Raw genomic sequence first — 23,229 nt, forward strand, 5'->3', positions numbered from 1 at the left:
AATATTAATACAGTGAACAAGGGAGTGCAAATATCTCAGTAAAGTAACTAATTTCATTTCCTTCAAATATGTATATTCAGAAATGGAATTGCTAGGTTATATGGTGGTACTGTTTTTACTATTTTGAGGAACATCCGAATTATTTTCCATAGTGGTTGTACTAAGTTACATTCCCACCAACAGTCTGTAAGTGTTCTCTTTTTTTCTACATGCTTGACTACACTTTTATGTCTTGTCTTTTTCATAATGACCACTATAAAATGTGTGAGTCGATATCTTTTTGTGGTTTTATGTTGCATTTCTCTTACTAGTGCAGAACTTGAGCAAATTTTCATGTGTCTGTTGGTCATTCATAGGTCTCCTATGAGAGGAATATATCTGCTAAAGTGTTCAGCCCACTTTTTAATTAGATTATTCAGCTTTTGTTTTAATTGTGTCCTTTTATGTTTGGACATTAGTCCCTTAGCTGTCATGTAGTTGGCAAATCTTTTCTCCCATTCCATAGAATTCCTATGCTTCCTGTTCCATTGCCTCTTTACTCTGTTCAAATATATGCACACACACACACATATATACACGTATACAGAAAAAAAAAACTATAACCCCCACCTAACCATAACATTGTGGACAGTTCCCAGCTACCGGGATCTATTTACATCTGGCGCTGAAACTCTGCCCCAGAGAGGTGGGTGTAACTCCAACATCGCTAGGACCACAGGATGTGTCTCTAGACCCCTAACTACCTTAGATTGCTAGGTAAGGAGTACTCCAATCAAGGCACTTATGTTACTAAGAATGGAACCCACAAAGTCTGGCTCCTGTGACCAAGGGGTTTACTGGTGGGATAAGGGGATTATGATGCAAAGGGCGGGGCTCCAATCAGTCCCCATCTGGCATGCAGTCCTCCTGGCTTGCTTCCTGGGGAAGGGAGCATCTGACCGTGCTGCTGTCTGGAGCTCTGATGTCACAGCCTCAAGCCCAGAAACATCCACGTCTGGGTGCTCTGGAGTGCCTTCCTGTCCTGTGTCCCTATGTGACAAAGGTCTGAGCACTGCCTGGGAAAACTCTTCTACGTGGGTACCAGAGGAATGTGACAGGAAAAGCAGTAACAACCCCAAAGTCCATCAGAGTAGAACGGGCTAACTGGGGTGTGTTCCTAAAAGGGAATACTACCCTCCACCCAAAAAGAGTGGATAACGGCTAGTCATCTCAGAAATATAAGGATGAGGGGGAGAAAAGTCAGCTCCAGAATACCCATTGTATATAACACATAAACTTCAAAATTAAGTAAGTATAATTTGGGGGTGTGCAGTGAAACTTTATACAAACTACAGAATTCAGAATTCGGGTTACAACTAGGTGGAAGGGGGTGGTGGGGCGGAGTGTCTGGAAGAAACATGGAGTGACCTTTCCAGGTGTCAGCAGTGCCGTTACTTACGATGGGGTGTGGGGTACACGAGTGTCTATTTTATTATGTCTTTCCTTTTACATCACTTATATACACTCTGATGTGTATGATTTATTTCACAAAAGTTTTAAGAGCCAGGTCTGTGCCAATCAGTGGTCTGAGAATCACTGTGGACATACACCATTCCCAGGTCACATATTTGTTTTTTAACTTGCTTGGGATGCCAACCTTAATTCACGCAGGAAGATAAAAACTTCCCTTAGTGGCTGCTTTCTAACTTTGTAAAGACTGAAAATTAAATCTGAGATGATGTAGTAAATTAAAACGATAGTGATGTTTTTAGATCAAATTGTATGTGTTAAAGTGTATTTGATGGCTCGTTTTTAACATTGAAGAGAATTTGGCATATTCATCTCAGATTAGTTTTGTTATTTCAATTAGAAACCTACTAAATAACTCAGTTTAGGATTAAATGGAAAATTTAAGAACATTGTATTAAATGATATTTATTTGTTTTATTATTATTATTTTTTGATGTGAGGAAAAGAAACCTCAGGTTTTCTGGTTTCTTTTTTTATATTGTGAATTTTATTTTACTTTTTTATACAGCAGGTTCTTATTAGTTATCCATTTTATACATATTAGTGTACGTATGTAAATGGTATTTTTAAAAGAACTAGAGATTCACCGTGTTTATGAGTTTATTAGATTCACTAGATCAGGTTAAATACTAGAAGAGGTGGCAATTAAAGGGCTTAAAAAGAAAATTAGGGAACAGTTCTCAGAGCTTTCTGAGATGCTCTTCCTGGGTTAGAATCCGCAAATTCGGCTCAAATAAAATTTTCCAATTTTTTCTTTAAAAAAGTTTAATTTAAAAAAATAAAAGATTTAATTTATAAATGCACTTAAAAAAAACAGTGATGCCCTTATGCCTTTTTATGGCAGTAGACTATAAAAAAAAGATCAGAATTAACTATTTCAGATACTTGCAATGACCAGGGTGGGTATTTGGTAAAGGAAGCAGCAGCAATGTTTTGTAGTTTTCTGGAGGACCAGGAAAAGAGGCCCGTGTGAGCGGGGACTGTGGGAAAATCCTCACAGAAAACCCATCCCTCTGACCAGAGGAACCCAAATAAGATGTCCCTGTGACCTGAATGGTGGCAGTGTGGTTTTTGTTTTGTGTTTTTTTAAATAATTTTTATGGGAGTATAGTTGATTTTAAATGTTGTGTTAGTTTTTGCTGTACAGCAAAACAAATCAGTTATACATCCACATTTATCCATTCTTTTTTAGATTCTTTTCCCATAGAGGCCGTTACAGACTAACAAGAAGCGTTCCCTGTGCTATACAGTAGGTCCTTACTAGTTACCTATTTTATACATAGTAGTGTGTACATGTCAATCCCAATCTCCCAATTTATCCCTCCTCCTCCCCTTCCCACCGGTAACCATGTTTGTTTTCTACATCTATGACTCTATTTCTGTTTTGTAAATAAGTTCATTGGTACCATTTTTTTAGATTCCACATATAAGTGACATCATATGATATTTGTCTCTGACTTACTTCACTCAGTATGACCATCTCTAGGTCCACGCATGTTGCTGCAAATGGCATTATTTTGTTCTTTTTTATGGCCGAGTAATATCCCATTGTATATATGTACCACATCTTCTTTATCCATTCCTCTGGGGATGGACATTTAGGTTGCTTGGCTATCGTAAATAGTGCTGCAGTAAACATCAGGGTGCACGTATCTTTTCAAATTATGGTTTTCTCTGGATATATTCCCAGACCTCCTTCCCCAGCCCCACTCTGCAGCCCTTGGGAATCTCCTTCTGAACAAAAGCAGAGATGGCCAGATGGTTTTTGGTGGTGGGCCTCACCCCACTCAGGGCCCGTGGGGGGACCATTACTGAGGAAGGCACACGTGACCCCGATGGGCCCCAAGGCTGCTCCCCCTCCCTCCTGAACCCTTAGGAGCCAGGCCGCAAGGCTGGCCACTCGACGGAAACACCTGAGAGTGAGTTTAAGCTTAAGTTTAAAAAAGGAAAAGGCGACAAGTACTTGCCCCCAGACCCATGAAATCAGGAATTCTACAGTAGGGCCCGGGAGTGGGAATTTTTCTGAAGTTCCCCCAGGTGACTCCAAAGTGCACCTCCCAGGCTGAAAACTACTAACAATTTGATTTGCAGCAAGACTCCTTAGACCAAAGGCAACAGTGTCCACCAGCACGGCTGGGCCCAAGCTCTAACGAAGAGAGCACAAAGGCAGCTCCTGTGGTTCCGAGCACCTTCCAACTGCAGACACCATTTATGCCATTTGACTTGGCAAATGCCTTCTGTACAGCAGGACAGGGTGACGATAACTCAGGTCCTTTCAGAGTTATGGAGGGACCCCCTGTGTACAGAACCAGCCTTCACGGTGCTGCAGAACATTGGGAATTCTATTTAAGCTGAAGCTAAATTTTAGTTTCCTCCCTGAATTATTTATTCCTCAAAAAATAAATGGTGAACCCCAGGAGATGGTGGTGACAGTGCGTGTTGCTCAGGAGGGACTTTAAAAATCACTGCTCCAGCTGCTGCAGTAACAAATTCCACAAATAAAATGGCCATCGCAGAGCGCTCACCTCCCATCAGGTCACTTGGCAAGCTGATCTCGCCCCAGAACACGTATGTCACTTTACGCTCGTGGGTGGTTGGTGCCTCCATCCGGAATGAGTGGGAGGCACAGCGAAGCTGATGGTGCCCATGTCCTGGCGGAGCACAGCACATCTGACTGCACCCCCTGAAGCCACTGCTTTTATAACACGAGTTGTACTTTTGTAACCAGCAGTGGTGACCCCCAACTTGGCCATCTATTCCCTGCGCCCCCATTGGCGCCCCGGGAGCTCCTTTCGTGGGTCACTGTTCATCCATCCCTCCTCTCTCACCCGCTCCCCAATCTTAGCCTGGAGGTGAGCGTGCGTTTCTGGACCAAACGTCAACGTGTAACTGACACCACAACTAGCCACAGTGCACCCTGCAACCTTACGGGTAAGATTCCAAGAACAGCTGAGAAGCAAGGAGAGCTGGGGTTGTGGACTGGATGAGAAACCTGAATAAAACAAATCCCCACCAGATAATTGTGGCATAAAATAAATCTAATGGCAGACTAAATGGAGTATCTGGGAAGTACCTTGAACCTTCATTCAAAAACACATAACTCCTAAACCACGTCAGTTTTCTTGTTTCCACTTTTAATTCTGCCATTTTCCCTTAATGTTCAGGTTTTAACAAAGACAACAGGGCTATTGCTTGCCAAATCCCAGCTAGGAATGCAGAGCATAGAACAAATCAAAACTACAGCAAAAAAATTATCAATCTGTACAACTAACTTTAGAAAATAGTTTAGTACAATTTTGTTGTAAAACTCATTTACAGGAGGTTAATCACATGTACTTATCAAATTTCCTCCTGATAATACATGAAAACAAAAACTCAATAAACTATGCATAGTAAATCCAAAGCAAATTATATACAAAGAAGCAAAACAAATTTTTAAGTACAATGTATGCATGTTCAAAGAACTAAGACTGAAAGAAGGCCACTTTCTTTAACGCCAGGGCAAGGACGAAACTAACAGCTGCATTTTTCACCTGCAGTAAGGTTAACCACCAATCAACAACACTGCACTGACAGCCACATCAGGAAAGGCCACACTGTACATATGAAATGCTTCATGCAAATACATACATCAACAGGAACCACCAATCGATTCCAATGCAATGTCAGGTATGACTGTTTCCTGCTGGGAGAGGCTGTCAGGACACAGGCTTGCTCATTACCAGAGATGATGCACTAATTCTCACGTTGCCAGACCAGGTGGAAGGTGGACCAAAAGTGAACACAACGTGTGAGAACAGGCACCAAACTTAACTGGAAATAACATCGTTTGGGTGGGGCAGCAAAGTACGTACGGTGGGGAGCACTTACTTCACGTGTTGTGTGAGCGGAGTGGGAGAAGTTCCTGACCCAAGCTCTTTCCAGCATGCCTCTTCTCTAAGCTTACAGGTTTTAGATTCTCTACATTGTCACTACAAGTGTCTGCTAAATGAAGCATTTTACCAAGATAGCAGGAAAGTAAACTTAAAGAAACAATGAGCTTTCTTGCCAAAGGCCAGGCAGGAAGCTTACGAAGCCCCTACCCAGAGTGGGGCTCAGCCCGCCTCTGTCAACAGGGAGCAGGGGCTAACTGTGGGGACAGAGCACGTGCTCCCCGAGTGACAGGACTGTTCAATCCCATCAGCAGAGGTCTGGAAACCAGAGGGAGGGACAAGGGTAACAAAGAAGTAGCATGCTTAAACCTTTGGCAACCAAATGTTTTTTTTTGAAAGCTCTTAATAACCTGCTTCAGTAGAATTCCTGATGAACACAAAGCCCTTTTTGCTTAAAAAGCAGATGACTGAAAAAGTTTCAAATGGTGCACATTCGTCTTCAGGAATGCATGCTTTCTCCCCCAAATTAACTAGGGCTGCAAAGCATTCACTACAAACCGCTAGTTCAAACAATGGTCAACTGTTACTAACACAGATTCTCAGTCTGTGATACCTCAACATCAGTGTGTGTGCGCTTGGAAAACTGGACTTTGACATTAGGCAGCCCTGCCCTCCATCAAGTCTCTCAAATCACCACCCACCATGGCCACCTCCTTTCACAGAAGCACAACCCCTCTAACCAGATCTTCCACCACAGCGGTGTATTTGCGTCACTTACGATGGTTTCCAAAGATGACAGGCAATCTGTCAACTCTCTCCCTGTTCTCAACTCCCAAGCATTTGCACTCCTCTCCCATCCTTCGCTTTTTAGAGGATGTTTCTCTCCTGCCTAAAATATTGTATCTGGTCTGCCCTAACTGGTTCTCAAGCTGCCTGGTGACCAGTATCCCTTGGGAAGATGTTAAACATCCAGATTTTCATGAGTTGGATTCTCTTGGTGATCCCCAGGCTTCCACAAGCCACCCCAGCACTGCTCCAATACTTGGCAACCACTGGATTTGTAACCCACCAGTTGCAGGAAATTCACAATATGCTGGGGGGATCTGAATGACATTTCAAGAATTATTCTTTCATTTCACATTCTTCTATCTCACGAAGAATGAGAATTTTAGCTAGAGAACTACGTGCTGACTACAATGGGCAGACAAACTCATCACAGAAATGAAACATCCTGTGCCAAGGTGCCTCGTCTAAAAAGGTGCAGGAGTGGAACTTCACCTAACAGAGCTCTGCTTCCCAGGGTCTTGCCCAGGACACTCCAGTTGGTTTAACAGGACTCTGACCCAACGCATTGACTCACTTCTCTCAGGCCACCTGGGCTGTTAAAAACGTCTGTTTGCTACAACAATCTCTGAAAGGAACTGCCCTGCTCCCATCTTTTTTTTTTTTTTAAATATAAGGTTGGTTCCGTTGAAAATGATTAACATTTTAAGCAGGGGAAAGAAAAGCTGTCTACCAGATTAAATTTTAAGAGGATTCTGTTATTTGCTATACAAATATACATTCCAACTTTTACAGCATCCTCTTAAAATCCTCCAGTCTGACCTTTCCTACAGAAGAACAAGAGATCAACATTTTAAGTCTTCGACTTTGAGGACATTATTACTGATACACAAATGCCTTCTGAAAGCTTTTGCAACTGACAAAATGTACTGAAGATGACCAAGAGGCCCATGTGTTAGGATACATTTTCTGTTTTCCAACAGCACACAAACTCCTTTAAGACAAAAAAATATAATCTTATCTGGACAGTCCTACTAGCTGGTCATCTGAAATGTGCAGTAATGCTTGTGGCTGACAGTCTCATTTGGCTCCACTACAAAAGCTTCCTCTTCTTCAAGCTACTGTCCTCCTCCTCCAGTCCCCTCTCGTCCCAGCCTGAGTTCCTCTTTGTGTGGTGGCTCAGAGAGCCACACCTCTCCTGATCCCCCTTGGTGAAGGCCCTGGTCTCCCTCCTGTGGCTGAGTGCCTCCCCTTCCTGGGCACATCTTCTCTCACTCGTGGAAGTATTGGTACTAGCAGCTGGAGGATCACACTGCATATGAGGTCTGTGGTTGTTCACAGCAGCTCCCTTGGCGGGGGCCTGCTGCCTGATACTGGTCAGATCCTGGTGACTTCCGGGGGAGCCTGGCTCTCCAGAGGGAGGCGTTGCTCCAGGATACCGGGGGCTCAAGGGCTGCAGCTCACAGAGGCACTTCCCTTTGGCTTCACAGCCCAAGCCCATCCTCCTAAGCAGTCGTGGGTCCCGAAGCCAGTCCTGAAGGGGTGGCCTTTCAGGGTCCTTTGCAGTAACAGTGACAGTGGCTTCTTTGGACTCAGAGGGTGAGGGGTACAGGGAAGAAGCAAGAGAGATCTTGGCAAATTCACTGTCTACCTTGTTGCTGGGCACTCTGCCCTGGGGTCTGGACACCTCTGGGGTGATAGCAGGAGGGTGAGTCAGACTTCTCTGCAGTACGGGCCTGCGTTTCAGAATCTTCATTGCATCGTGTCTATAGTTTTTGTTGCAAGTCTTAATAATGGCACCACGCTTCTGCGCATCCTGAATCAGGTGGTTCCAATGCTGGTTTTCCTTGAAACAAAGAGAAGGAAGAAAATTACATCCCAAAGAAACACTCATATGCTTGGGAAGCAGAGGTTCCAGCTTTCACTTCTGAACAAATAGTAAGTATACTTTCGTGAACAGATTCTCAAGAATCCATTACTTTTCAGACAAGGCTGAAAGGAAAAATAAGGTCGAATACAAAACTATAAAGCCATGCTGCTAGAACAGAACACTGGGAACCACCTCTAAGAAAGTACTTCCATCATTTTACCACTGATACTCAGGCCACATGGTGAATTAGCTGTCATGCAAATCTGTACCAACTGCCGGTAGCCTCATGTAGCTCTTTAATCTTCAATTAAATAAAATTAAAAATTCATTTCCTCAGTTGCACCAGCCACATTTCAAGTGCTCAGCAGACACATGTGACTAGGGTTAGTATCCTGGACAACACAGACACAGAAGGGCTCCGTCATCCCACCAAGTTCCCTTTGACACTGCTGACCCTAGAGTCTTGCCTGTCTCCGGCCAAGGCTAACATTCTGGAAGAGGAAGGCTTGGTTTCAGAAAGCTCTAACTCTTGAGTGCATGCTGACTGTTCTAGAAAGAGGACCACAGCTTGCATCAAATTCCCAAAGGCTTCCCAAACTCCCAAGGGCTAAACCATCTTAATCTGCTGAGATAACTATTCCAAAGATGTTGTCTCACTTGTGTCTCTTTTCTAGAAGAGTTTAAATTATGAAAAGCACATCTAAACGGAAAAACAAAACAAAAACCCAACTCACGCATCTCTCCTCTCTTCCTTTTAGAGTTTCCTCAGCAATAAATTGCTTCTTTACAACCATCAGAACTTGGGCCTCTTTAGACAGAAGAAAGAGAGAGTATGAGGGAGGAAAAAAAGACAGAGACTGAAGGAAAGAGAAGGAAAGGATAGCTCCCCTCATGGGGGCTCCTGCACTATTCATGAAGGTGGGTAAGGGTATAGCAGTGAAGCTGCATACATAGTACTGACCTGCTGTGTGACCTTGGTCAAATCACTTGACCTCTCTGAGCCTGTTTCCTCACTGTAAGGTATGAATAGTATTTTATTTAAATGACTCTAAAATGTGCGTTGAAATAAAATAAAATAAATAAAATGCACTTTATTTTCACATTTTACCATTTCTGACTTTAGGGTGCCTCTAGGCCAGACAGCAGTTTCCATGTATGTAATCCTGGAGGAATTCATGGCTGGGCGACTACAACCGCTTGACTTTTAGTCAACAAACCACTTCTAAAAAGAATGAGTCCTGGCTCTTGCCTGAAAAATCTTTCCACAGACATCCTCTGATAAGACAAGAAAGTACCAGCACTACAACTTGGAGAATGGAGATCAGAAGTTGGAAAAAACCCCGGGACCACAGTGGGGCCCTCTCATGACATGCCTCTGACTGCACAGGGAATGGTTCGAGCATCAGCAAGGGTACATGGGATGGTGAATGGGGACGACCAGAGTGTTAGTCTGAGAGTGAGATGCTTTCAGGGGTATCTTAGTCTACCTATTTTGCTGTTTTTCCTAGGTATGAACAAGAGTGATATGACACTGGGTTGGCCAAAAAGTTCATTCAGATGCTACAGAAAAGAAACAAATGAACCTTCTGGCCAACCCAATAAAAATCTGTCTGAAGTCTAAAAGAGTTCTTTCAGTCACTATAAGACAAAAATTCTAAGTGAAAATAAAGTGTCACAGTTCAATAGTGGAGCATAAAATAATGACGCACATTATATAACTATTGGCTTCTTGGATTTGATAAACTATGGTGGCAATGCAGACCTCACAGGGCCTTTTAAAGTAAGTCACGTAAATCAAGTGCACGGTACGGTGACCGCATGCATCAGGAAGGTGCATGTAAGCAGTACCAGGCTCAGATCTCCCTGACTCAGGAGAGCTCTTGAGAGTCCTACCCTGTGGCTGGAAAGCAGATGTAAAGCAGATGGCCTTGCTGCTATTTCTGCCAATTCTACTGCACCTAAACTTGCTGTTTAATCCAATCCCTAGATCACAAAAACAGTTCTGAGAAGGGGCTATTAGTCTTGATTTCTCAGAGGAAACCGAGTGCCTTAATCACTGATTCTATCTCCATAAGGGAAACTGGGCTGAAAAACAAAAACAAAAAAAAAAAAAAAAAAAAAAGAGGCTAGGGAAGGGGGAAGCCCAAGGACAAATACGCAAGTTGGATTGCGAAGTCCAAATGATAAACTGGAAGTTTTTCTACTCTGTTCTGTCGGTCTCTTTTTGCCACACTGGCTTCCCAGAGTGAAGATAATAACGTCTATACTGCAGCTAGACGTCAGTGGTCTTCAAATCTGCGTGACGGTGACTCTGGGGCTCACAGAGACTTACTCGGGGGGATGTGAGCACGTTTTCTGGGAATCAATTTCCAAACCTCAGCTTCCAAACCCCAGTTCCCTATGTCCTCCTGGGGCTTTTCTGCCCTTCCACTCCATCCTTCACAACCACAAGTCTCACCTGTCCCAAATCTGACCACAGGGCACACAGCTAGGGGAGGTAAACACGCCTGGGTGTCAAATAGAGGGGGTGGTAAACAGAGGGGTGCCCATGAAGGCTCCTGCAATCAGGGCATCTAAGAGACACAACTCTATAAACATTTTACTTTTCGGGTTTGAACATTATCAAAATTCAACTGTGTGAAAAGAGTAATTGTTAATATGTTACTCAACTGACAAGATATCATTTGTTAATACTCAGATCCTTATGGTCACAGGAAAAATATATTTTTTTTAAAAAACTCTTCGAGGTAACTATACATTCATAGGAAGTTACCAAAACAGTCCAGAGGTTCCACACACCCTTCACACAGTTTCCCCAAATCGTTATGAAAACCAATTCTTTAAATTTTCAAATTTACATGTAAAGTTTTTGTGGCAGAAAAGCCTAATAGTCATATTAACAGAAAGCCTTTTAATTATGAAAATATATAAACTACCCCCACTGAATTTTATCCTAAACAGTATAAATGGCAATTCAATTTTAAAGAGCAGAAAGAATAGCACTGCTCTCTATTCCACTGGATATATTTCAGAGTGGCATAATGGATTTATTTTTAATAGCTTTCTTTTAAAATGTCAAATATTTACAATACATTAGAAACAAAATCTTTATCAACACTTAACGATGAAACATTTTCAATATAAACTTAAAAGCGGAGGATACACAGCTTTTAAACATTCTTTCAAGGGGGTACACAAACAACAAAGGTTGAAGACCACAAATCTAGGTAAGAGCTGAATGAGAAAGACTGTATTTGGGCGCCCTCTGGTGGAACTAACCAAAACAGGGGAAAATCCTACTGAGTTGGCACCTCTCCTGAGATAAAACAATGACTCTGTTAAATACAGAAATTAGAGAAACTGAGTTATTACACCTAATGAGGCAGGCAAATACATGCTTTATCTAGCTGTGGTTCACCAAATTAAGCTGTACTATTACTATTTGTCGACTACACATGTAAACTTGCCCCTCCTTCTACAGGAGTATCTGTACGCATGGATGAGCTCTGATGCCACTCACCCCTCAAGGGAAACAGCAAGCAGTGCTGCTCTAAGTGCCAAGACAGAAATGAAGATCCAAGCACTTTCCTGCAAATTCCCCCTCTCTCTGGCATTAAGCTAGGCTAATAGCCACATTTACTGAGTGTTTACTAAGTGCTAACCCATCTTCTAGCACTTTACATATATGGGTTTACATGTCTTCTTAACAATTCTACGATGTAGATACAATTTTTTTAAAGCTCATCTTGAGAGTACACTACAGATACCTGGGTCTTGGGCTAAGAAAGGGTGAGCGGTTTAGGCATTATAAAAGCTCCCAGGAAGAAGCTGCTGGAGGACAAAACAACCAGTGGGAAGAGGCTCATTATTGTTTGTAGCCTCAAAATCATTTCCACTTTGATGAAAAATAAAAACAAAACCTCAACCCGGTATCAGTCATCATGAGCAAACTCTGGAGTTCCCCGGTCCTCTAGAATGTACCTACCATCAGGGTCCTCAAATGTCCCAGGATGAAGAGGCTGTACTTGGCTCGTGTGATGGTGACATTCAATCTCTGCAAACTTGCCAGAAACCTAAGCAATAGAAGGAAAAAAAAAGAGTTACTTCTTTCTTCAGAAAGACTCGGCATGTCAGTGTAGGTGAGACACAGGCATTTCAGACAGCTTTTCTTGGGCTCCTGCTTTAAGCTCGTGGTGCAGGACCCGACACAGAAGCAATTCCCATTAAGGACAGCAAACAAACAAGAGGCCCAGTGCTTTCCTTCAAAGTGATGCATCTGTCTGTCGATTTCCTATTTTGACTTGGATGAGATATTGGAAATTTTAATGGTATGATTTTTAAGCCTTCAAAGATCCTAAAAATATGATAGTAGATCAATTATGACACATACCATGGAGAGGAGCATGCCCCTGCAAAATATACTGGATTCAATAATCTGTTTCACTCTTATCAAGTGAAACAACAGATTCACACTGTGACATGGGTTAATACACAAGGTACCAAGAGAAGCAGACCTAACAGTGGATCAACTTCACAACTTAAAAAAGAAACCTTCATGATATTACTCAATTTTTTATAAAAGAAAATAGAGCAAATGATGGTATTCTCTAACAGTGATTAAAAAGATCTAACTCTGGATCATAAACAAGCAAAGAATCAATGATGACAGTTACCCACCCAATTGAGCCTTGCATGGCATTTGCTCTGACACATGTAACAATAACACAGTCTTTCTCACGACCCTGGAAGGCATCCACGGTATCTACTTCTGCTGGCCTATTTACGAAGAGAGAAACATATTTGCTGAAAAAAGATAATTATTAAATATACATATTTATACAGTAGTATTTCTTACTTTTGTAGTGCTATCTTTTAAAACTGGAGTAGAATTCACATAACACAGAATTCACCATTTTAAAGCACACCATTTGGTGGTGTTGAGTCCATTCACTACAGTGTGCAGTCATCACCGCTATCTAATTTCATAGCATGTCCATCACCCAGGAGAGAAGCCCTGTGCCTATCAGCCATCAGTCTCTATCTCCCCCTCCCCAGGCCCTGGCAACCACTAATCTACTGTCTGTCTCTATGGACTTTTCTACATGGGAAATTTCATATAAATGGAATCATAAAATATGGGACCTTTTGTGTTGGGCTTCCTTCACCTAGCATAATGTTTTCAAGGTTCATCCGTGTCGTAGACTGGTAACAGTACTTCATTCCTTCCACGACTGACTATTCGCTTGTACAGATACACAATTTACTTCTTACCTAGGTACCATTTTGGGACATTTGGGTTGTTTCCACTTTTTGACTATCATGAATAATGCTGCTACGAACATTCATGTACAAGCTTTTGTGTGAACCCTTTCTCAATTCTTTCAGGTATGTACCTAGGAGTGGAATTGCTGGGTCACGTGGTAATTCTATGTTCAACTTTAGGAGGAACTGCCAAACTGTTTTCTGCAGTTTCTCATCAGCAATGTGTAAGTATTCTAATTTCTCCACATCCCTTCCAAAACTTGTTATTGTTTTTTTTTTTTTTTTTTTTTTTTGTAATGATAGTCATCTTGGTAGGTGTGAAATGATATCTCCTCACTGTGGTTTTGATCTGCATTTCCCTCATGACAAATGATGTGGAGCAGCTTTTCATGTGCCTGTTGGATTTCTGTTTATCTTCTTTTGAGAAATGCTCTTCACATCCATTGCCCGCTTAAAAAGTTAGATTATCATTTTATTAAGTTGTATGAGTTCTTTATATATGCTGGATATGACTTGTCAGATAAATATTTTGCAAGTATTTTCTCCCACTCTGTGTGTTGTCTTTTCACTCTTTTGATAGTGTGTCCTTTGAAACATAAGTTTTTAATTTTTATGAAGGCCAATTTACTTCTCCTATGGTTACTGGTGCCTGGGTATCATATCTAAGAATCTGTTGCCTAATCTGAGGTCATATAAATTTACCTTTGTTTCCTTGTAAGTTTTATAGTTTTGTCTCTTAGACTCAGAGCACTCATTCATTTTGAGTTAATTACTCTATACAGTGTGAGATGGGGGTCTAAATTCATTCTTTTGCGGGTGGATATCCAGTTATTCCAGCACCATTTGTTGAAAAACTATTATTTCCCCAATGACTAGGCTTGGCACCCTTGTTGAGTATCAACTGGCCATGAATGTATGGACTGATTTCTGGAATCTCACTTCTATTCTATTGGTCTATATATGTCTACCCTTATGACAGTACCAGTGTTGATAGCTTTGTAGTAAATTTTGAAAGAGGGAAGTGTGAGCCCTCCAACACTGTTCTCTGTCAAGCTATTTAGGGTCTCTTGCACTTCCATGTGAATTTTAGAATAAGCTTGTCCATTTCTGTAAAAGAAGGTAGCTGGAATTTTGACAGAGGTAACAATGAATCTGTAGATCAACCTGGGGAATGGTGCCCTCTTAACAATATTAAGTCTTCCGATCCATGGACATGAAATGTCTTTACATTTATCTAGTACTTTAAATTCTTTCAACAACGTTTTGTCCTTCTGTGTATGAGCTCACACTTCTTTGGTTACATTTACTCCGAAGTATTTTGTTCTTTATGATGCTAGTGTAAATGGAATTTTAAGAAATTTTCCTTTTCAGACTTCTCTAGAGTGTAAAGAAATACAACTGATTTTTGTATACTGATCTTGTACCTTACAACTCTGCTGAACTTGTTTATAAGGACCAGTCGTTTGCATAGATTTTTTTAGGTTTTTCTAGATGTAAGAGTATGCTCTTTGTTTTTTTTTGTTGTTGTTGTTAGCTTTTTGCGTGTGTTTTTTTGTTTGTTTGTTTGTTTTTGGATTTTTTGTGGCCACACAGCATGCAGGATCTTAGTTCCCTGACCAGGGATCAAACCCATGCCCCCTGCAGTGGAAGCATGGTGTCTTAACCACTGGACCACCAGGCAAGTCCCAGATTATGCCATTTGTTAAGAGACACTTTTACTTCTTCTTTTCCAATATGGATGCCATTTATTTCCTTTTCTTGCTTAATTGCTCTGCATAGAACTTCTAATACAGTGCTGCACAGAAGTAGTGCAAGTAGAGAGAGTAGAGAGTGGCATCCTTCCTCATCATAGGGGGAAAGCTTTCAATCTTAGCATCAAGTATGATGTGTTAGCTGTGGGTTTTTCATAGATGCTCTTTATTAGGTTGAGGAAGTTCCCTTCTCTTCCTAGTTTGTTGAGTATCTTTATCATGAAAGGTTACTGCATTCAGTCACATGTCTTTTCCACATTTATTCAGATGATCACCATCATGTGGGGTTTCCCCCTTTAATACGGTATATCACACTGACTGATTTTCATATGTTGAACCAACCTTGCATTCCTGAGATAAATTCCACTTGGCTGTGGTAAATAATCCTTTTAATATGCTGTTGAGTTCAGCTGCCATTATTTTGTTGAGAACTTCTGCATCCATATTCATAAAGGATATTGGTCCATAGTTTTCTTTTCTGGTGATGTCTCCATGGCTTTGGTATCAGGGTAATAATGGCCCCATAAAATGAGTTAGAAAGTGTTCCCTTCTATTTTTTGGAAGCATTTGCATAGGACTGGTGCTAATTCTTAATGTTGGACAGAATTCACCTGTGAAGCCTGATCCTCTGTTTTTCTCTGTTGGAAAGTGATTACTAACTCACTCTTTTTACATTTAATAGGTCTATCCAAAGTTTCTGGCTTTTCCTAGAGTCAATTTTGGTACTTTGTGTGTTTCTAGGTGCAGAAACTTTTGAGTTAATGGATTTCTAATATTTAATTTTTTATTTTACTGTTGAGGTATAAAGGAGACAAAAACATGATCTTCACCCTATACATGAAGGCACTAAAAGGGTTAAATAATTTATTGTAAGTGAAAATGTGAATACATGATTCTCAGTAGAGTTAGAATTCAGATAACAAGTCATCCAACTAAAGGTAAAGGCCTGAAGAATTTCTCAGTCACTTCCATTGTCAAGTGTAACGGTGATGACATTTGAACTGGCAGGAGGCACTCCATCTGCAGGGGCTACACGTGTAACCACACTCCCTCCCAGCACAAGTCTATGGAGCCAGGGTCCTAGTCTCCTTGTTCTATACTACCAGGGTCTAAGACCACTCCCTAGAGTTAAGTTTCCTTTGCTTCTTTCCTTCTATCCCCTCTTTCTTCTTTTTAATTCAACAGAAAAACTCAAAATATCTGTAAAAATAGAGATGCCTCACCCTTTTGTATCAAACTCTTTGTCCAAATCCTTCTGAATCATCGTCTTCTGAGCCTTGTAATGGGTTATTATGCCAATGTTTCGGAAAGTAACATCCCTTCTTCTGTCTTTCATAAGTTTAATTATTTCCATTACCAGTTTTATTTCTTGAACATTTACATATGAGCTAAATAAGATGAAAACAAAAAAATACAACACATCAAAACTAATAGCAGTCCAATTGCTAAGTTAAGTTCCACTTGGTTTTCCACTACAGTAAAGGGTACATAGGTAGGTTTCATCTTTATTCAGTCAGCAGTGATTCAAAGAGGCTGTTATAATGACCATTAATATTGTACATATGAATAAATATAAAAATAACTGCCCAGTGAAACACAAAGTTGTAGGAGAGAAAAGTGGTTCGAGTTACGTGATGTTAAGGCACCAGTTTCTTCACTTATTAAAACAGGGATAGCCACAGTGAGAACGAAAGTATTCATAATAATAATGAAGATATGACTAATGAATAGCTAACATTAAGGATTGACTATCTTCCCAACACTGAGAAAAGTGCTTCAGATGTACTACCTTCCTGCATTCCCCACCACAGGTCATGCAGATCATGCACCACATGACCGAGAGAATGGCAGCCACACGGACTAAATGTGACCCGGCTCCCAGAGATGAACAAACACGGGGCCCTACAGCAGGATCACGTCCTCTGTCCTTGCTGGCCTCATCCTGCACTCCCAACTCATCTCCTGAACTACAATGCGTTCCCTCATCACCATACCAAATGCAACATGTGTGCACACTGGGGGATGCCCTGCACGCGCAACTTTATTCCCGAGGCTACCTTATCTGTCTCACTTTAAAGCCTTAAATATTCACTATTCTAATTTCAAGACTTACTATACGGACAAGCCAGTCAGCTAGCTTTCTTTTCCATACCTGAAAGCTTTATTTGGTCACCTCTCAGGCCAACTCTCTTCCCGTGAACATCCATCTCCATAATACTTATGCGGTAAACTCTCAATCCCCTGCTCCATTCCAACAGACCCCACTACAACTTCCACAGTCCCTCTGGAATAGCAACCCCCCAGCCAACTGCTCCGTATTTCTAACTTCTTCACTGAGGGGCCCCTCCTTCCACCACTATTAACTAATATCTTATTCTCATGGAGGACACCACTTGCTTTGCAGCTCTCTCTTGACACAGAGGTGGAATTTCTATTTCTTCATACGTCATGATGCAGGGGTGGCATTTCTATCTGTGCTAACAAATGCAGCCTCCGGGCTCCTCCTCCTTTATTCTCTCACAAGAAGCCCCGGCTCCTCTGAGGTGCTTGCTAATTAGCAACCACTGCTCCTTTTGTGCTGTCATTCACAAACCACCTGATTCACAATCCAACATGCTGGAAGTATTGCCCACCCTCTGCCTCACACCTTGATTCAACTGTATCTGTACTTATCCGTCACAATACTTAACCCAACTGGAACCATTAATCACCACGGTGATGGCCTGGTTAATGTCTGTCTCGCCTGTTGGACCACAGCAGCCTTGCACTGGGGCCACGTCTGTTTTACTCACAGCTGGGATCTCAGCATGGATCTACTGAAGTGCTGACCGCATTTTAGGTAACATAACCCCCATTACCCAGTTAAGAAAAAAAAAATCAAGACTGAAATATATAAAGACATCAGTAATTTATGATTGAAAAGGTGAAGTTATCAACCCAGCTAAAAGAAAATGATTGTGCACTGGCACTAGGCAGAGAGATTTATATGGAAAGTATTTTGAATTTAAATATGAACAGAAACAATACAAAAATTCTGGGACCATCAGTGGGGACTGAAGAAAAAGGAGAACTTACTCATTATCCCGCTTTTCTGAACCATCTTCAACATCAAACACGAGGTAGGGTTGAAATGGCCAGTCAGATGAACACCGAATGGTCTCTGTCATTCTACAAAAGAGCAGCCACCATTTAGAATGCAAGTCAAATTACAAGAGAAAATGTTTTAGAATTATTATTACTATTTGTTCTTTCTGTGGAAGAGAGCAAGGGAAAGTTAAGAGGACAAGAAGGACCTTCTTTTTAAATAAAATTAAATACTTGTAAATAACATATTTTAGTGAGAGGTAGCAGGTGAATTTCATTTCTATTCTAGTACTAGGGAGAATGACCCATGTAAATTAAAATATAACAATCATGATTGGAAAGTTACTCATAATACAGTAAGTGAAAAAAGCATGCTACAGTATACTATGTAGAGCATGGTGTGCTTTTTTCCTCCAAAAAAAGGAGAAAAAGTAAAAAAAAAAGATGTGCATAGTACAAGGACTGGAAGTAGATATAACAAAATGTTACCAGTGATTACTTCTGGGTAGTATCAATAGGGGTTGGGTTTATCCCTTTCTTTTCATTTATCTGCATTTGCTACAATCAATAGGACTTTTGTAATTAAAATTATTAAACCTTTGTGTTTTTAATAACAAGACCTAAAAGCACAACAAAAGAGCTATTCTTCCTAAGCAGCCAAACCTACAAATAAAACAGGTGAACATGCAATGAACAGAGCTCACCTATTTGTTTTCAAGTTCCTGTTATAAATGTAATTAGAAGGGAAGAGACATATGTCTGGGTGCATCCTGTACTGAATGGTGAGCTGTAAGACAGGCAGCCTGCCAATCACGTTGTGCTCCACGTTCTCTTCCAGAAGGTTGTAGAAGCGGGCCATCATCGACTGGTCATAGCCATACTCCTGGGCCTTCTGAAAGGAGGAAAACAAAACAATAATCTGCAAGAATTCATGTGTACTTTTCCCACTATTAAAAAAAAAAATCACTGACCTCTCAAATATACAAGGTATTACCAACAACCAAAGATTCAGAGAGAGAAGATATTTCCGACTCCAGCCCTAGAAAAGCCATGTAGCTTGACTACAAAAGTTAAGGTATTTTCCCCTTATTTAGAAAACCCACATACTGCTTATGAACGAGATGTGATCTTGTGAATGACCACAACTCTCGCTATTTTATAGGTGCTAACAGGGGTCCCCTGAAAGAATCAATGATAAAAGCAGCAAAGAACTGTAACCCAGATTTTAACAATTATTTCTGGGCTATGCTATCACAACTAGAAATAATGAATGCCATTGTAAATAAGCCTCTGAAAGACCACTTTCTTCATCCATCCATCATATACCAAGCAGCTAAAATTTGGGGTGCTGACAGTCTACAGTGAAGATCAAATGTCACAGAGCTTACATTCTAGTGGAGGACACAGGCAACTAAGTTGATTTCATAAATCCAAGAAAGGGTTACAAACCTGTGATCTGAAACACAGTGACTTAATTGACAAACGAAGAAAACTGTCTTAATGTTATCACGGTCGTGCCTTGGGATATACTTTTCAATGGTAGCATCATATCAAGATTCAAAAAGTATTACGTCTTAAATAATCTAGAAGCAAAAAATGTGCTCTGGAAAACCCACTAGGATGATGCAATCTTTATGAGTGACGTTGACAATATGAGCGTTGAAGATGTATGTGCAAAGTTTTAATAAACCTGTTTCACAAACTATCAGAGTGGAGAAAACAGGCGTTACTTCTTATTTATATTAGTTATATATGTGATTATTTACATATGTGATATTAAATAGGTTTGTATAATTAAAGAGAATATTTTAGTAGACATTTGGCAATTTCATCTATACTCCCCAAAGTTTATCTATTCAAGTTAGCTAAAAAACCGCATTTATTTCACTCTGTGAAAAAAGAAAGAGGTTTATATGAGGTAACACATCTACTTCCAGAAAAAAAACCTGAGTCCATCCTACAAAATGATGGAGATTTTTATGTTTTGACATGAACATATATCCCTGATCTATTTACTGACTGGAAAAAAAGGTAATTTGGTACAGACTGATTCTTCCACCTTTAAACAAGGTCAAAACCTACATACAGGGCTTCCCTGGTGGCACAGTGGTTGAGAGTCGGCCTGCCAATGCAGGACCCAAGGGTTCGAGCCCTGGTGTGGGAAGATCCCACATGCCACGGAGCAGCTGGCCCCATGAGCCACAATTACTGAGCCTGCGCGTCTGGAGCCTGTGCTCCGCAACAAGAGAGGCCGCGATAGTGAAAGGCCCACGCACCGTGATGTGGAGTGGCCCACACTTGCCACAACTAGAGAAAGCCCTCACACAGAAACGAAGATCCAACACAGCCATAAATTAAAAAAAAAAAAAAACTACATACATATACACAAATTTATACATTCCCTATAGCCATCTGACATTCTGAATCTAGTAACTTATTTACTGTCTGTTACCCACTAGAATGTCAGCTTCATGAGGGCAAGGATTTTTTTTTTCTTTGTGGTATGCGGGCCTCTCACTGTTGTGGCCTCTCCCGCTGCGGAGCACAGGCTCCAGACACGCAGCCTCAGCAGTCATGGCTCAGCCGCTCCGTGGCTTGTGGGATCTTCCCGGACTGGGACACGAACCCGTGTCCCCTGCATCGGCAGGCGGACTCTCAACCACTGTGCCACCAGGGAAGCCAGAGGCCAGGGATTTTTGTCAATTTTCGTCACTGTCATGACGCCAGAACTTAAAAACAGTGCTTGAATTAGCCTGGCACTCAATGAACACAGACTGAAAAAAAGTCAACACACATGCCCACAAACTGTTCAAATACTCACTAAACTGTTCATAGTACTTATCCCTAGGGTTAGAAAGGCATGCTGAGAAAATTAACTTTGTAATTATTTTCTGAATCTTCTCAATAAGCCTCTATTATTTTTGCAACAGTAAGAAAAGCCCGAATGGATTTTTCTCATTTCTGCTGTTTTTAATCAATCACCAAAGGAGACAGTGAAGTTGAGGCCTATCGACAACCCTTTTCACTAACCACGTGCTAAGGCCCTTCAGGAAGTTAAATCAGTAGGTTTCTGAAATACTGCCACTATTCAAAGAATGCAGGGCAGAGCTGGCTCCTCCTAGGTCTCCACAAGCAGAACCCCCCACAGCAGCTCTGTCCTATGGACAAGGTTTTCACTCAGGGACATGGGCGCTCCTAGGCTACTCCCTTGAACAGTCACGCACGAGTGTCCAGACGTCAAAGAACTGCACTATCATTTTGATGATTCCAAAGTCAAAAACAATACTAACCAAAAAAACCTGCTTTCTTTCCATAACGTAACAGAAATGCTGTGAAAATGGTCTGTTCTCTGGGACAGTTTATGCAGCCACTACTCTATATTTGTACAAATAATCTATGTATCAGTAAAATGCTCAAATTTCATTAAACTTCAAAACCGTCATCTAGACCTATGAAGATTACCCAAAACATCTGAATCCTGATTCTGCTGTGCATTTCTAGGAGCCATCTTTAGTGAGATTTAAGAAACGAAGTGAAGGGAACCACAACTTTGGTGCTCATCTTCCCACAAGCACAGCCCACAACCTCTTTCCTTTCACCACCTTCCCTTTCAGAGGATGTGAGGGACACCGGCATTTTCCTGTGCTATAGGATACAGAATCCTAAAATTGAAAACGTTACTGTAAGAATAATTTCTCTTTATACTGTTTTCCTCAAATTTGCACATATTGAAAGATAAATCAGGAGGTTGGATTCTATTCCCTGCTTTTAAAGTTTTTCATTTATTATTGTTTTGGTGTTTATGTTACTAAAATAAATCAGATACAGCCCTTAGAACAGCTGCACACTGCCTTTCCCAAAGGAACAGCCCACTGCACATGGGACATCCTCCTCCTAAACTTCTGGTCTGTGACACTCACACTGCTCCTGTCACACACACATAAGCACATTATGAACAAAGGAACATTTCCGGAGACTTTCACTATGAAGGCTCTCAACAGTGGTTCTCTTTTCTCAGCCATTCCCTATTTATCCTTGCAAATAAGAGATGATGATCCAAGAAAGACCGCCCCGCCGCCCAAAACAAAACAAAACAAAAACCCAAACAAGCCCCTACCACTTTAAAGCAACACGAATGTGAAAAAACATACCATAGAAATGACTGTGGGAGGGAGCTGCTTAGGATCTCCTACAAGGATGAGCTTGTTGCAACGATGTATGAGTGGAGTAAGAGTTTCAACTTCACAAGACTGTCCGGCCTTGGTAAGAGAGTACAGAATGGAGACATAATCAGAATTATCTCTATTATTTATTTATCCATATACAGTCTATCCAATTCACAAGTGTCCTAACCATTCAGAAACATACACTTTCTCCTTCTGCACCAAAGATCAAAAATAAGAACTTCCTTTGGTTAGAAAACAAAACAACAAAAACATTCTAAATGCCGAAGCGGGGGAAAAAGACCCACACACGTTTTGAAGTCAGCCACCACTCAGGTGCCACTACCACCTGGGAAGCAGCCCATAAGCAAGAAGGGCCATGTCATGTCCCCAGTTTGTCTTCTTTGTCCCTGCTGGGCACATGCCTGGGGGGACTGTGTGTCTGTGTGCCCCACCCCCTCTCTCTTCCTTGCTCCTCAGTAGGCCGCTTCAGTTGCAAGACTCAAGCTTCTTTTCAATTCAATGGCATTTCCTTCAATTATTTCATCACTTCCATCTTTTCTATTCCTTCGTTTTGGTGAATACTGGATCTTGGATCTCATGGATGGGTTCTCTGTACCTCATTTTCCATCTCTTTTGTCTTCTGGCTCTACATTCTGGCAAACAGTAGGTACCCAATAAATGTTTGCTCAATGAATGAAGTAGAAATAAAGATGTTAGCTGAAAATACGGTGGCTCAGAGCTGTCCAGAGTTATATTAAAAATGCTTCAAAAGGTCACCAGAGGGCTTCCCTGGTGGCGCAGTGGTTGAGAGTCCGCCTGCTGATGCAGGGGACACGGGCTCGTGCCCCGGTCCGGGAAGATCCCACATGCCGCGGAGCAGCTGGGCCCATGAGCCATGGCCGCTGAGCCTGTGCGTCCAGAGACTGTGCACC

At 41.4% G+C, this 23,229-nt stretch overlaps 1 protein-coding gene and 1 pseudogene across 2 annotated transcripts in view; one reads left to right on the forward strand and one right to left on the reverse strand.

Annotated features, from left to right (window-relative positions):
- LOC308610496 (ubiquitin-like modifier-activating enzyme 1) overlaps positions 1-1,143 on the forward strand; it is a 95,573-nt pseudogene extending 94,430 nt beyond the window's left edge. Inside the window, exon 20 of the transcript in view lies at positions 1,043-1,143. The product of the transcript in view is annotated as a ubiquitin-like modifier-activating enzyme 1 (transcript). The remainder of the gene's footprint in view (positions 1-1,042) is intronic.
- Positions 1,144-7,237: 6,094 nt separating this feature from the next.
- Positions 7,238-23,229, reverse strand: part of LOC308610501 (putative helicase senataxin) — a 61,439-nt gene continuing 45,447 nt past the window's right edge. Inside the window, exons 18-24 of the mRNA XM_081259609.1 lie at positions 22,283-22,390; positions 18,836-19,023; positions 18,123-18,215; positions 16,271-16,435; positions 12,712-12,810; positions 12,020-12,107; positions 7,238-8,010 (exon numbers count right to left, since the gene is read on the reverse strand). Of these exons, the coding sequence (XP_081115735.1) occupies positions 7,258-8,010; positions 12,020-12,107; positions 12,712-12,810; positions 16,271-16,435; positions 18,123-18,215; positions 18,836-19,023; positions 22,283-22,390 (1,494 nt within the window). The 3' untranslated portion in view covers positions 7,238-7,257. The remainder of the gene's footprint in view (positions 8,011-12,019; positions 12,108-12,711; positions 12,811-16,270; positions 16,436-18,122; positions 18,216-18,835; positions 19,024-22,282; positions 22,391-23,229) is intronic.

The sequence above is a fragment of the Mesoplodon bidens genome (genome assembly GCF_964165515.1).
Source record: "Mesoplodon bidens genome assembly, contig: HAP1_SCAFFOLD_123, whole genome shotgun sequence".
In the NCBI taxonomy this organism is placed as follows: Eukaryota; Metazoa; Chordata; class Mammalia; order Artiodactyla; family Ziphiidae; genus Mesoplodon; species Mesoplodon bidens.